Genomic DNA, 15,819 nt, shown 5'->3' with positions numbered 1-15,819 from the left:
TGGCCATAGTTGTTACACAAATCACTGTACTTGTTAAGTGAATCACATGGTCATTAAGCGAGTCTAGATTCCCCCATTGTCTTTCTTTGTCGTAAGCTGGCTGAGAAAATCACACGGTGGTGATCACACGATCCCAGGATAGTGCAACTATCATAAATACCTGTATTTACTGCCTACCTCTCATCACTGCTGATGCTAATGAAATCCATTATTTTCATTTGCCGTTTGTGATGTTAGGCTTAGCTACAATGTGAAAACCACACAGAATCGTTATACCCTTGTCAAAATGTTTCTAATGATGGCTGGGTTGACAAATGAACCTATTCTTTCCTATGTACGCATTCAGAATTAGTTTTCAATTGCCCTTTCTGGGAAATCATATATAACCCCTCCTGATGTAGAGAAAAATGAGTGTAACGAAGAACAGGGATTTGAGCCCATTCAAGCCCTTACACTGCAGACGACGGATGGGTAAGAGTTTTATGCTGGGCCCAGAATGAAATGGGTGGAAAATTTCTCCCATTTTTGTGTTTTTCTTTCTGCAAGTATTTCTATTCCCCTACAGTACTTCACTGATCTTTGAATCATGGTTTAGCATGCAAGCTAAAAGAAGAAAGATCCAGATTGAAATTCTCATTTTGTCACCAGGTTCACCAGGTAAGGTTTGCTGGATCGGTCCCTCTCATTTTTTCCCCCCAGCTCTCCTTTTAAAGCAATTATTAGATGGACCAAATCAAAGCGAAATTAACTATTAGATGGATAAAACCAAGAATGACACTGACTGAAAGTGGCGTTTCCCAATTGTAAATCAGCAGAATGTTAAAATGAAAGAGTTGGTGAAAAAGTTGAATAAACTAATCCACGGGAGCCCCAGATCTCCCTGTTTAGTTTATAAGAGTTTTTAACACTTTGTTCTTTAAATATGAAATAAAAGGTGGGAAGAGGCTGTAGAAACTCTGATGAAAATAGGATTATCAGAAGGAGAAAATGAATTATAACTCATACGAAAAAGGTAAAATAGTAGCATTTTAAAGGCAAAAGAATATTTCTGAATAGTGTATTATGTGAGTTCTTTTTTTTGTGTGCAAGATGCGGAAGGGGTGAACGGATATACATATAAAATGGTAGCTGTTGGAGAAATATTTGCTTTAATTAAATAGACTCTTAGCTAGAAGTAATTATATGCCTCCTCATTCTATGATTAGGTATTCAGATATAAACCCCACAGTGAACAATAAATGTGGGTAGAATTACTGCCAAAAAATGTATTAAGAACAACATTAAGCCAGAAATAAATTTATACATTCTTAGGTTTCCTGCATAATTTCTGATATAAGAATTAAAACAACAGTTGGGAATATGAGATCATACCTTCCCTGGTTGATGAAGTTCCTAGCCCTGGGTGAGTTTGTCCTAAAGTTCTTCTGAGATGCATTTATTCATTAATATGCACAATAAATTTCACAGCATGATTTAGTTTATTGTCCCTATTATTTCCTCGCCTCCAAAACTGCAACTCATTTTGTGATTGTGCTGGAAGCATTCACACAACATCTAGACTCCTTGTGTATCCCTCCTCGTGCTGCAAATTTGCAACTAATTAAATTTAATTCTATTTGATTCTGGATGAGATGGGACGTTTTAGGATTAGAGCTGACCAGCAGCAATTTATAAGAAGGCAGGAGTGATTTCCCAACAGAGAGAGGGGGAATTGCTGACCGAATGGTTTTTTCTTCATTGCTAAGCAGCAACATAAAGTATCCAATGAGAAAACTATGATTTAAACTTCCTGCCGTTTTCCAGAATGATGTCAGGGGAAATGTGGGAATTTCAAATGGTATCTTCTATATAACACTCAGATTTCCTAGTTATACTTTGGTGCAGCTGAACTTTCCTTAATTCCTTCTGTTCACTTGCCTTTTTTTCTCTCTTTAAGCATCCCAAGTGTTGTCTTTGGGAAGTGTGCCTGACACAGGTACGTGAATAATATGGTAAAAACTGTAGAATATTCCAGCCAATAGAAGACACGATCACAAACAATTTGATCAGAATGCACCAAGGAAAAAGCCACTGGGGCCAGTTTGATTGAGTGTTTCAAAAAGCAAACAACCTGAAGAAGTCATTTTCCTCAGATATGTGGATTAATCTTAAAAGTCTCAGCAAAGCATCTGGAAAAGGATCTGGCTGAGTAAGGCTGATATCCCCAAGAGCACAAATTCTTCTTCCAAATTAATCCTGAAAGAACCATAGGCATGATATTGGGATGATAGCAAACTTTTTGGCAGCCGCCCAAACTGAATGTGATTCCTTCCTAAGCAGGATTTTTACAGAGTTCTCTTTAACAAGATTTGTTAAAATAAAAAGAGTTGAGCATATAAGAATTCCAGCAAGCATACTCATTTTGAACTAAGAACCTAGGTATTTCAGTCTATATGAAAGCAGAAACATTTTGACTTTCTTTTGCCCAGCCTTAAAGTAAAATTTTTATTGGAAAAACATTTATATAGCCACTCGTGTTATAGCCAACTCTGGGCAGCTTCCAATGGAGGGAAGCTGGCTTTTCTCCCCTCATATAGCAATAGCACTTAGACTTATATACTGCTTCACAGTGCTCTAAGCAGTTTACAGAATCAGCTTTATTACCCCCAACAATCTGGGTTCTCATGTTACCCACTTTGGAAGGATGGAAGGCTGAGTCAACCTTGAGAGTCAAACTGCCAAATTGCAGTCAGCCGGCAGTCAGCAGAAGTAGCCTGCAGTTCTGCACTCTAACCACTGTGCCACCACGGCTCATATAGGCAAATCCACTTGGTCTTTTAGGTTATGGTTGCTCAAAAATCAATCTGAGAACCAACTCGTACTGATATTGTAAACGTTTCCTATTAGATCTTCTATTTACTACCTTAACCTCTTCTCTTTTCTGGGGACCTTTCCAGACCCCCTGCTCTATCCTTATGGTCCCCAGTATCAGGACAGAAGCACCCCCAAGGCAGATGACGGGGCATCTCCTGAGATCTCCATCTCTGAATTCTTCTTCTTTTATGGGCGGAAATATCATTCCCTTTACGTGAGTATTCTCCAGATTTCTCCTACAAAGCCACTCTTCTCTATTTTTCAACCATATCACCAGGGGTCGGGCTCCTGGGGGTTCACAGGGGTTCGGGAGAGCCCCTAGCTAAGCTTCTGTGCAGTTTGGAGAATACCCAAATCCCACTCCTGGCTGGCCCCGACCCGCTCCCCCCCTCCCAGGAGTCCCCATCTGGCCCGTTTTGGGTGCAGATAAATGCAGGGTGCGTGCGGAGGCTCAGGGAGGGCGAAAAATTGGCCTCCTGGAAGTTTGGGAAGGCTGGAAATGGGCCCGTTTCGGGCTGCCAGAGATCCTCTGGAGCCCGGGGAGGCTGCTTTCGCCCTCCCGGAGGCTCAAAGAAAGCCCCCCCCCAGCTGTGGTGCAGGAGGCTGACTAGGCCACGCCCACCATGGCCACGCCCACCCAGCAACCAGGCAGAGAACCCGTTGCTAAAATGTTTGAAGCCCACCCCTGCCTACCACAGGCTTCTACTTTCATCCCTCCAGGTGAACAACAATGGGGTGGTGTCCTTTGGCAACCCTGTCAGTCAGTTCACCCCAGATCCTTTTCCTCTGATGGATGGCCGAACCTTTGTGGCTCCTTTTTGGGCTGATGTGGACAACCGTATCACAGGAGACGTATACTACAGGCAGAGCCAAGACCAGGGGCTGCTGCAGAGAGTCACGGCTGATATAAACGCTTACTTTCCACATGAAAATTTCACAGCTACCTGGGCCTTTGTGGCTACCTGGGACCAAGTGGCTTTCTATGGATCCTTGTCCACCAAGGTAGGCTGGTTCAACTGACCTTGAATGAGGGCCCTTTCACCACCCCCAAAAAAGTTTTGCTGGACACCTCCTGCCACAAGAACATCTATTTCAATACAGTGCAGTGAGCATGCCATTTTTCTGGTTTAACATTTTTATTGAGTGATAAAATATTATATGATGCAAAGTACAAAAGTAAATGGGATATCAGTGTGGAGGAAGAGGGAGAAGAGAAGTGAAGAAGGATAAGAAAGAAAAAAAAGAAGCATTGACTTCCGACTCTTTCTGTTGCAGTAAAACAAGGCGTTAACATCAAATCATAACATGCATGTACAATTAATTGCATATATTTCTAATGTGAAAGGGCCAGTAGGGTGTAGTGGTTAAAGGCACCCGAAAAGAAACTGGGAAATTTTGAGTGCTAGTTCTGTGTTAGGCATGAAGCCAGCTGGCTTACCTTGAGCCGGTCACCTCTCAGCCCTAAGGAGGCAGCAATGGCAAACCATTTTTTTAAAAAAGAAGTGTTTTCGAGAGAACTGCAGAAGCAATGAACACAGGCCAAGAGATTGACTTGAAAGCACCAATTAATAAATGATATAATGCAGGGGCTCCCCAAACTTGGCAACTTTAAGACTTGTGGACTTCAACTCCCAGAATTCCTGAGCTAACATGACTGGAGGAGGAATTCTGGGAGTTGAAGTCCACAATTCTTAAAGTTGCCAAGTTTGGAGACCTCTGATAATGTAATCATTTCTTTACAGGTGAACACATTTCAGGCTGTTTTAACGTCTGACGGTAAAATGTCTTTTGTGATGCTGAATTACCAGGATATACAGTGGATATCAGGGCAAGCAAGTGGTGGAGATGCTCACACAGGTTTAGAGGGCACACCTGCCCAGGTAAGTCTCTCCTAAAGACACATGTTTCCCAGCTTTTCCCAGCCTGGACCCCCAGGATTTCCCAAAGACCTTACCCAAGGTCTTTGTTGAAAACGCCATAGATATTATGAGAAAATATTGGGACTGGGGACTAGACTGGGGACCCAAAAATCACCCTGGGAAGAAGGCAACAGGAAACCTTGGCATATTGTTCTCAAGGAAATTACATGGATGCAATTTTCTGTCAAAGAAAATACATTATTAATTTATTATTATTGTTGTTGTTGTTATTTTAATTTTTAAATACTCTGTAGTGTGATTGGGATGTGGTGTTTGGGGCACTGTGCTGGAGTAGCTTTCAAATTTCATTGTATTCGTGGAATGCAATGACAATAAAGGTGTTCTATTCTATTCTACATATAAACACCTGGAGGCAAGTATGATAGAAAAGTTTTCCATCCACCCAGTTTATTTGCATGCCTATTTTATGGCCAGTAGCATAAAGTTTGGATCTTGGGAATTGAAGGCCAAGATCTATAATCCAGCAGACGCCTCCTTGGCCTAAATAACCTCCCATCTTTTTTGGGTAATGCTTTTCCCTATTTCTTACTTACAGGCTGGATTTAATACTGGTGATGCCGACAATTACTTCAATATTCCTGGTTCTTGGACTCCAAGCATAATAAACATCAGCTCAACAAGCAATGTCGTGGACCCCGGGCGCTGGGCATTTGAAGTGGACGTTTTTGCAGTGCCCAATGGCTGTGTGTACAAAGGTACATTGAATGCTACCCAGTGAGATCATCAGAAAAACAACAACCCATAAAGGATTCAGCCAGAAATCCATTATTCCAGTGATAGATAGTCATGTTCTTCTCATAAATTTAACCAGATGTCAACAACAATGTCCCCTTGTTTGCACCAGGTGGTTGCTTTTAATGACTACCTGTACATAAACCTTCCATCAAATTATGATGGCTAGTCAATATGTCCATGAAAGTGTTTTATTTATCCCAAGAACTAGATGTAGAATATACATCTGTTTATGTTTTTATTTTATTTAGTAAGATGTTCAGCAAGTCTTTAGGCATAAAAGTGGCATATCATCATAAATACAAATAAAATTAATATTGAGGTAGTACAAGAGCTTCATAGTACTTAATATGGAATGAATATTTATGTTCTGTGTATCTCCTACATGTTCAGACACAGGCCCTTGTGGTCCCTGAATATCTTTGCATATTAATCTAAGTTCATTGTAACCACAATTGTATTAACCTCCCCCTGTATATATGCCACGACTACCTCCGTATGATACAATTCCTCCAAGAGGAGTAATCTTTATTACATTAAGACGTGGCTTTTGAAATATGAACCACATGTCTTCCTAAACTGCCATTGGGACAGCTCCAAGCACATTACCAGAACGCTTAGAATAAGCACATTTACAGCCCTCCCAATTCAAACTGTGATCCATGGATAAACTGCCATCTTTACTCTCTATCTATATATATATAAGCGAAAGACTGCTCACGCATCATCACGAAATAATAAGCTATCAGAGGCATGAATTTCCAAGGCTTTCCAAATATTTGTGATGCGTCTTTTGTCTTCACAGCTAACTTTTTACCTCTCAATGCCATCTTCTGGAGTGAATCAACCTGTGAGGAGAAGTGCCAGTGCATGTTGGACACTCATACAGTGCTATGCCAGGCTGAGGGCTGCTCTGCAGATGAGTCCTGCCAGCCAGTTTCCTGGTACCACTTGTGCCAGCCTATCCAAAGTGCATCCTGCCAGGTCTTAGGTGGACAACATTATACCACCTTTGATGGCCAACTGTACCATTTTCAAGGTGATTGCACTTATGTGTTGTCTCAGGTATGTGCACCCTCGCACAACAAAAGTCTGACGTACTACCAGTTGGAAGCCAAGGTACAAGGATCAGCCTTAGATGCACCGCACATAGAATATTTGCGCATGATAGTCTATGGGCAGGACATTGTTTTAATGACCAACTCAACTGGGCATGTCATGGTAAGTCATCTGAATTAGTGTTCCCAATTCAGCACATGGCTTAATTCTTCCCCACCTTCTTTGCCCTTCGTTTGCTATTTCCTCTTACTTTCTTCTTCAGATTCAACTCATTTTCCTTCACTGTTGTGTCCTTTAAGGAGATTTGCAGATTAACAGACTTGGAAGGGACTTTGTAGGTCATCTAGTCCAACATCCCCACCCAAGCAGGAGACCCTACACTGTTTCTGACAGATGGCAGTCTAGAACATGGATAGACATTGTTTAGGGATGATTTTATTTGGTTCAGTTTAATTCATTAGTAGGACTTTGACTCATGGACCTAAATGGACCTTCCCAACTTTCAGAGTCTACAAATTTTAATTTTCAACCCTAGATCAGCGGCCCCCAATCTTTTGGGCACTAGTGATCAGTTGTGTGGAGAAAACTTTGTTTGTTTGTTTGTTGTCAAGTGTACATAAAAGAAAAGATATATTCATCAAGAGTCAAGAATCATCAGGTACAACACTTAATAATAATCATAGAGTACAATAAGCAATCAAATCATACTAGGAAACAGTCAATATAAACCGTAAGGATTCAAGTGACAAAGTTACAGTCATACAGTCACAAGTGGGAGGGGATGAGTGATAAGGAGTGATGAGAAGATTAATGGTAATAGTAGTACAGGCTTTGTAATAGTTGGACAGTGTTGAGGGAATTATTTGTTTAGCGGAGTGATGGCATTCGGGAAAAACTCCTTGTGTCTAGTTGTTCTGGTGTGCAGTGCTCTATAGCGTCGTTTTGAGGGAAGGAGTTGAAACAGTTTATGTCCGGGATGTGAGGGATCTGTAAATATTTTCACAATAACAATAACATATTATTATTATTATTATTATTATTATTATTATTATTATTATTATTATTATTATTATTACCATATTTACCATATATTCACTTGTTTATAATCATATTAATTATATTAGCATATAGTTATAAACAACATTCATATTTTCCTTACATATAGCAATGGTCTTTCTTCATCTAATTTCTACCTCTTGTCTCTAACCAATCATAAAACCTATTCCACGTTAAATAATATTCTGAATCTTTTTATTTTCAAGGTTAATCTATCCATTCTGCACAATCCAATATTTTCTAAATTATGTTTTCATCTGATGGGGTGTTCTCGTTTTTCCAATGTTGTGCAAATACAATTTTCTCTGCTGTCAAAACATGTACCATTAAATATATAGTCCCTTTATCATAACTTTCTGGTATTATGCCTAATATTTCCTTGTTAGGAGAGATGTTTTTTTGAGGACCAGAGGGATCATGGTTTCAAGTACTGCCTGCATCCCTTGGATGGGATCCCAGGATCGCATGGATGGGATGCAGGCAGCTCCCTTGTAAATAGAGTTAGTAGGGTTTCAGCTGGAGATCTTTTGCTTATATTTTATTTATTTTATTTGTCAAGCATGTATGAGAAAAAAAACAAGTGTAAGTATGAACACAACATATAAACATTTAAGTATAGACTGGTATGAGTATATACATAATAATTGAGTACGAATAAATGGGAACAGTAGAAGAGGGACGGTAGACATGCTGGTGCGCTTATGCACGCCCCCTTACAGACCTCTTAGGAATGGAATGAGGTCCAAGGTAGACAGTTTAAGGTTAAAGTTTTGGGGGTTTGAGGATATAACAACAGAGTCAGGTAGTGAGTTCAAGGCATTGACCACTCTGTTGCTGAAGTTGTATTTTCTGCAATCGAGTTTGGAGCTGTTTACTTTGAGTTTGTATCTATTGTTTGCCTGTGTGTTATTGCGGTTGAAGTTGAAGTAGTCGTTGACAGGTAGAATGTTGTAGCAGACAATTTTGTGTACTAAGGTTAGATCAGATCGTAGGTGATGTAGTTCTAGGTTATAAAACCCTGGCTCTCTTTGGTTAGTTGCGGTTTTGTCTATTTAATAATATATTTGGACATAGTAGCTTAGGTTGCTTTGCACTGCAGATTTGGGTCTTGGATGGCATCAAATGCCAACAGCACTTCCTTAAATCCAGTATGTTTGATTGATTGAATAGATGCCAACAAATTGGTTTTGACTCCTAGTGACCAGATATATAGATCAATCCAATTTAGCTAAGATGAAAGCAGTAATTCTGATTCCACGTTCTTGTATGGAACCCCTTCGTAGATTGGTGGGATAAAGACACTTCTTCCTGTGATCCTTCTCGGCGGCAAGATCCAAATGCGTAAGAGTGGCTTCTCCATGAAGATAGATACTGACTTTGGAGTATCCGTTTCTTACACTGGGAATCAACATGTGGAGATTGGGGTTCCTGACAGATATCAAAATGCGACTTGTGGCCTCTGTGGATCTTTGAATGATAATCAATCAGATGACTTCTCAACCCACAATGGATCCTTGGTGGAATCAGTGACACTATTTGCTAGAAGGTGGCAGATCAAAAATTTTGAGGACGATTGTGGGGACATCCAACAGCCACCAACTTGCCCCCTGACTAAATTGGCCAATTATTCCAGCTCAGAACACTGTGGCGTTTTAGAAAAATCCCCAGGTCCTTTTGCTAACTGTGCACAGATGGTGCCTGTATCCAGCTTTATGGAAGTCTGTCTTAATGATGTCTGTACATCTGGAGGGAACCGGACTGTGCTATGTAATCTCCTCCGTATTTACGCTGAACGTTGTCAAGCAGCCAACATCACAGTTGGGCAATGGAGAGAAGAGACGCAATGCGGTGAGTAAAATGAATAAATATAAACCAACAACCTCTCAATCCCTGAAGAGAATCATAATGAATGTCACGGTGCAGTGACTAATCAGTAGAGAGAAATGCAATTTGTACACTCTGGTCCATCAGAAATATAATTAATGGGCTTTAGGGCACAGAATGCTGTCTTCTAACCTAGGAGTCTGCAAACTTGGCAAATTTAAGATGTATGGACTTCATCTCCTGACTGAGGAATTCTGGGAGTTGAAGTCCACAAGTCTTAAAGTTCCCTAGTTTGGAGACCCTGTTCTAACCTATAAAATGGCAGAAACATGCATCCTGGTTGCTATGTTCTGATGACTGATCTTCTCAGTAATGAAGCTGGTGATTGGTATTATCCTAATAGCTTTAGTGTGGGACACATCAAAAAAAGGAATTGGTAGATTTTTGGTGGGTAAGAAAAACAATACATTCTTGTATGTGTGTTTCTGTGTGTATGTGCCAATATTTGTTCATGTGAACCATCAATTATCACAAATTCTTATCACAACATGTTCTTTCAATCTTCCCGTCTCACTCTGCAGAGAGCATCACTGGAGTGAATGACATGAGCTAAATCCACCTTTTCCAACTTGGTGTCCTCCACACATGATGGGCTTCGGCTTCTAGAGGTCCCCATTCTATTTGCTGTTATCACTGATGGGTGATAAGCATCTTGGAAATGAGATGCAACACATTCATGGGGCATCTCATTTCTATGCATCTCATAGAGCCTCGGTGGCGCAGTGATTAGAGTGCAGTACTGCAGGCTAATTCTGCTGACTGCCGGGTGCCTGAAATTTGGCAGTTCGTTTCTCACTAGGCTCAAGGTTTTGACTCAGCCTTCCATCCTTCCGAGGTGGGTAAAATGAGGGCCCAGATTGTTTGGGGTAAGAGGCTGACCCTGTAAACTGCTTAGAGAGAGCTGTAAAACACTATAAAGCAGTATATAAGTCTAAGTGCTATTGCTATAAAGTTGGAAGAGGCTGAGAACAGATGGAGGTGGAACATGTGTCTGAATGAACGGCAAGATATAGTTCATGATTCATAGAGGAGGTATTGGGATTTGGTTTTCGACAATAACATTCACTTGATTTTTCTCCTCTTCCACGTCTCCTTTCTCTCTCAGAAGTCACTTGTCCAGAGAACAGCCACTATGAAGCCTGCTCTACAGCTTGCCCGGCCAGCTGTCTGGATTCCACTGCTCCACTTTTCTGCTCCAAGCCTTGCCGAGAGGGCTGCTCTTGCAACAAAGGCTACATTCTCAGTGGAGGTGCATGTGTGCCCCTGAGCGGTTGTGGCTGCACACTGAACAACCAGTATTATGAAGTGAGCAGTGAGGAGATCCTGACAGACTCTTGCAGCAAGAAATGCTTCTGCAGGCAGCCTTCCCACCCTATGGAGTGCCAAGAACATGCGTGCAGCGCTCAGGAAACCTGCAGAGTGGTGGATGGTGTCTTGGGATGCCATGCTGAGGAAGTTGGCAGTTCCTGGGTGTTTGGTGATCCCCACTATGTCACCTTTGACGGGGTGGCATTTGATTATGAAGGGACATGCACGTACACCTTGAGCAGATACTGTGGCCCTTTGAACAAGTTACCGAGTTTTACTGTCAAAGTGCAGAATGAACATCGGACCTCTTTGGCAGCATCATGGATCTACCAGGTGGAGGTAGAGGCCTATGGGCAGAAGATTGTTATGATGGCGGATCAATATGACAAAATACAGGTAAGTGTTCTGACCAAGGCTTCCGAGACCGTAATTAAGCACACACTCAGTTAAAACAATTCCTGCTTTATTTCAACGCTGGAAATTATGTTCATTCCGAGCTGGTAATGAGTCTCAAACAATCCCTCAAGATAAGCACCCACCTTTCTTTCCCATGAAGTTCTGCCAACAACAGAAGTGCCAAATGAACTATAAAAAACCAACCAAAGTACAAAGTCCACACAGAGCTTCAAGGATTAATCTGAACAGAACGAATGACTTTGTTTCCTGCAAAGGTTTTGTCATCTTTGCCTGCCCTTTATCCCTTATGGGAGGGGCAATTACCTCCCAGCCTTACTCCCGAGTCGCCCCTTTTGTCTCAGCTGCTCTTGCCTTCTAGCAGCTCTGTGTACACATGCACTGGGAACAGGCTCCCCTTGCTCCTCTGCCTCACTGCTGCCAGACTCTGGAGGCTCTGGAGTCAGCACCCCACTCCCAGATGGTCCTGGCCCCACCTCTGCATCGGATGCAGGACCCTCATCCAAATCCTCCCCAGACTCCTGGACTGGTCCCCATTCTTCCCCACTGTCCAATTCTGCTGCCGTCTGCACAGGCTGCCGGCGAATCACAACAGTAAGGTCTTGTTTTAAACACCACTCATCTAGCGACTGTTTGGTTAGTTCAGCATCACAGTAATTGAAAAGTGTTTACCATATACAGCAAAAGTGCCTATTGCTTTTGACAGGCGCCTGCAGAGCACAATTCCTTGGCTGAGTATTTTTTTTTTTGCTGTGGTTATTATTCAATATCTTCTTCTCACTCTTTGTGGTTTCGCCACAAATGTACAACCAAGTCTCCTTGAAAAAAACTGCAGACCGTCAAAAAGGAAAGCCACATCAGTAAATATTTATTGACGTTATAAAAACTCCTAAAATAGCTTTGACCAAATCCAAGAATAGCTATAGATGCTGGAATAACAAAAACAGCTTAACCAATCTTGCATCATATAGAGGCCACATGCCTGAAGTTTGTAGGGCCAGGACATGTGTTTATCTTCATTTAAATTTAATCTAAAGCCATGAAATACCTATTGTATATTCACTCATCATCTGTTTGGTGACTTTTAGCTTTTCTCACTATAATTGCAATTATTTCTGGTGATTACGAAAGTCTCAATCAAATCCATTTTAAAGAGTGCCATATTAGCAATAGCAATAATACGTAGATTTATAGATGGTGCTTTACAGCACTCTCCGGCAGTTTACAATGCCAGCATTATTTGCATATGGCCCCCCAACAATCTGGGTCCTTATTTTACTGACCTTGTAAGGGATGGAAGGCTGAGTCAACCTTGAACCGGAAAAGTTATTATGATTTATTGTGAATGATAAACCATGCTGCCTTCTCTTCCTTTCCGTCTCAGGTGAATGGCCTTCTGGTCAACTTGCCGTTTGTTCTTCCAGCAGAAAAGCTCTCTGTTTACTACCGTGGTTTTTCCGTCCACGTTCAGACCGATTTCGGTCTCTCCGTCTCTTACGACTGGTCCTACTCCGTATCAATGTCTGTCCCCAAGAACTATTCTGGGTTGCTTTGTGGCCTGAGTGGAAACTTCAATGGGAATCAGAAGGACGATTTCCAAAACCCCAACGGCAGCCTTCTTTTCAGTGCCACCGCTTTCAGCAACAGCTGGAGAGAAACTACTTCGCCTTTCTACTGTACGGTCGTTGGGCTTCCACCCTCGTGCGATGAATCTCAGTATTGGCCTCTCCATTCCTGTGGCATCATCCGTGATCCAAGTGGACCATTTCAGCTATGCAGAGACCCTGCTACTGTTCAAATCCACTTTGAGAACTGTGTGAAGGACATGTGTGTCACCTCTGGCAGCAGCCTATGCAAAACCCTGGGAGCATATGTTCAGCAATGCCAAAGCCGTGGAATTGCCATTCAGCCCTGGAGGGAGACGACTGGGTGTGGTAAGCTGGTGCATATTTACAACCCCGGTGTTACAGTAATTGTCAACTTCCAGCTTGATAATCCAAATAAAACCAGGATAACACTTAACACTTAGAATTATATACTGCTTTATAGTGCTTTACAGCCCTCTGTAAGTCCGTGGTGGAATTCAACTTTTTTTACTACCGGTTCTGTGGGCATGGCTAAGTGGACATGACTAGATGAGTGTGGCCAGGTAGTCATGTGACTGGGGGTGAAAAGTCTTTTTTTTCTTTCGCAGCAAACTCCCCCCCCCCCCCGGTGCCCCATTTTTGGCCTAGTGGGCCTCAGAAAAGCCTCCTGGGAGCAAAAATGGGGTGCAGGGGACTGCGAAAACGGCTTCAAATGGGTCAAAAATTAGCTGGGAGGCATGCACATGTGCAGGGCAGGTAAGGGGGTGGGGGCATTGTATGCGCATGCGTAGGGGGGGCGCATTCAGGAGTCAGATTCTACCAGTTTGCACCTATTCGCTAGAACCGGTTGTTAACATTCTAAGCAGTTCAGAGAACCGCTTGTTAGAAGAAATTACTGGCCTAATCCTGTAAAAAAGGCAGGAAGGAAACATTCTGGTGTTGCTTACAGAAACTGCCTCTCTGTTAACTAGATTCTTGGCAGGACTAGACTTCCTGTCTCTGGAACTTCTCTGGAGTTTTCTTTCCCTCTTTTGCTGGCACTTTGCTTGTGTGGAGTGACCGTTCAAAGTTACAATGGCACTGAAAAAAGTAACTTATGACCATTTTTCACACTTACGACTGTTGCAGCATCCCCACAGTCATGAGAGGCCAGGCGAGGAGATGCGTGCCTTGATGTGAGTGATATTGAGTTGGCCACACCCATCCAATAACATGACCACCAAGCCATGCCCACCCAGTCACATGACCACCAAGCCACACCCACCAACTAAGCCACGCCCACAGAACCGGTTGTTAAAAAATTTGAATCCCACCCCTGGGCGCATTGCATTGTGGGTGCCAGCATGCACGTGCTTTCGGCACAACATAACAAAATGGTTTGCCACCACTATCTTAGATAAAGCAATAAGAAAGACTTTGTACTTCGGCATTCTCAAATGTTGATATGTGTGCATTTTTTCCCTCCTCAGAGTTGTTGTGTCCCGCTAATAGCTTTTACGACCTCTGCGGACCTCCTTGCTCGACTTCTTGTGCCTCCTTAGCCACACCTTCCAGCTGCCAGACTGGTTGTGTTGAAGGATGCCACTGCAACCCTGGGTTTGCGCGGAGCGGCGTGGAATGTGTGGCCCAACTTCAATGTGGCTGCACTTACCATGGGCGATATTACCTGGCTGGGGAAATTTTCTGGCAGGGAGAGGATTGCAGGAGCTTCTGCAACTGTAACAGCACCAGCCATGCTGTGCAGTGTGTCAACTCCACCTGTGGCCCTGGAGAGTTCTGTGGCGCCCAGAGAGGCATTCATGGGTGCCACGAGTTCTCAGATGGTCTCTGTCAGGTGTCAGGGTATCTTCACTACACCACATTTGATGGGCAGCAGTTTGAATTCCAGGGGACGTGCAAATATGTCTTTGCGGAACTTTGTGGAAGCCCTGCAGACCTGCCCTTCTTTAGAGTCGAGGTGAAGAATGAGAAGCTAAGCAACCAGCCATTGCCCATGACCTCAGAAGTGTTTGTCCAAGTGAACACCCATCAGATACATCTGCAGAGAGATTTCTGGGGAACCATCAAGGTAAAGCTCTTGAGCAAGAACAGCCTTATCCAGCTAGGTCCCTGTGGGATTACAACACCCAGAACTCCCCATCCCTGTGGTCCAAGTTGTAGTCCCTACATATCACCAAGTTGGGCGCCAAGAAAGCACCAAGTTGAAGAGAACTCTTCTAGATATGTCTATGGAGATTCTCAAATCATCCAGGTCATGGCTGTCCCAAAGGTGTTTCTTCCAAAAGGCAACTGGACTTTCTTTGTGGTTTCTTTTTCCTTGAAAACATTTTGCTTCTCATCCAGGAAGCTTTTTCAGTTCTTTAGTCCCCTAATTCAGAGAAATAAGAGAATAAATTGAAAATGTATTTAGAGAGAAAAACCTCTTTTGCTTTTGAGAGGTTATCCCAATCTTGTCTGTTTAGTTCAGTGTTTGTTTTCGATATAAGAAACATACAAGCAGGACATCTAAGAAGCAACTTTCTTTGTACTGTAGTTGTTTGATGAGTCAGAGAAACACACACTCCGAATAAAGTTGATCTATCTAAGCACCATAAGCTGAAAGCTCTTGATCAACCTGATCTGTTGACTTTATTTAAACTTTGTAAAAAGCCACCTAAAACACTAGCTGGCACCATGACAAATTCCACAAGATCGTTCCCTTCAGCAAAAAAAAAAAAAAAAAGCTCTCTTTTTTCTTTCCTGATAGCCGGCATGTGTACCTTAAATTTTAGACTGTCTCTTGACCTCAGAGGGCTGGCAGGCGTGGCGGGAGGGAAGCATGGTCATGGTGGGTGTGACATGGGAATCATGTCGGGGGCACCTATGGTGATCAACTGCAAAGGCAGGACTTCCCTGAGACTTCACTCACTCTCATAATCTCCTTCCTTCCTTCCTTCCTTCCTTCCTTCCTTCCTTCCTTCCTTCCTTCCTTCCTTCCTTCCTTCCCC

At 42.6% G+C, this 15,819-nt stretch overlaps 1 protein-coding gene across 1 annotated transcript; it reads left to right on the top strand.

Annotated features, from left to right (window-relative positions):
• Positions 1-596: 596 nt before the first annotated feature.
• On the top strand, positions 597-15,615 carry LOC113423752 (alpha-tectorin-like). Its single transcript, XM_087970402.1, has 12 exons — positions 597-657; positions 1,937-1,975; positions 2,937-3,067; positions 3,574-3,855; positions 4,596-4,733; positions 5,329-5,488; positions 6,331-6,590; positions 8,924-9,488; positions 10,630-11,228; positions 12,631-12,922; positions 14,374-14,900; positions 15,604-15,615. The coding sequence occupies exons 1-12, from the start codon at positions 597-599 to the stop codon at positions 15,613-15,615; spliced, it is 3,066 nt and encodes a 1,021-aa protein (XP_087826528.1).
• The last annotated feature ends 204 nt before the right edge of the window (positions 15,616-15,819 follow it).

Source organism: Notechis scutatus, chromosome 8 (genome assembly GCF_049901735.1).
Source record: "Notechis scutatus isolate UNSWTSFEM ecotype Mainland chromosome 8, rNotScu1.2, whole genome shotgun sequence".
Taxonomy (NCBI): domain Eukaryota; kingdom Metazoa; phylum Chordata; class Lepidosauria; order Squamata; family Elapidae; genus Notechis; species Notechis scutatus.
Note: the sequence above shows the minus strand (reverse complement) of the source record. Positions and strands in the feature narration are given on the sequence as shown.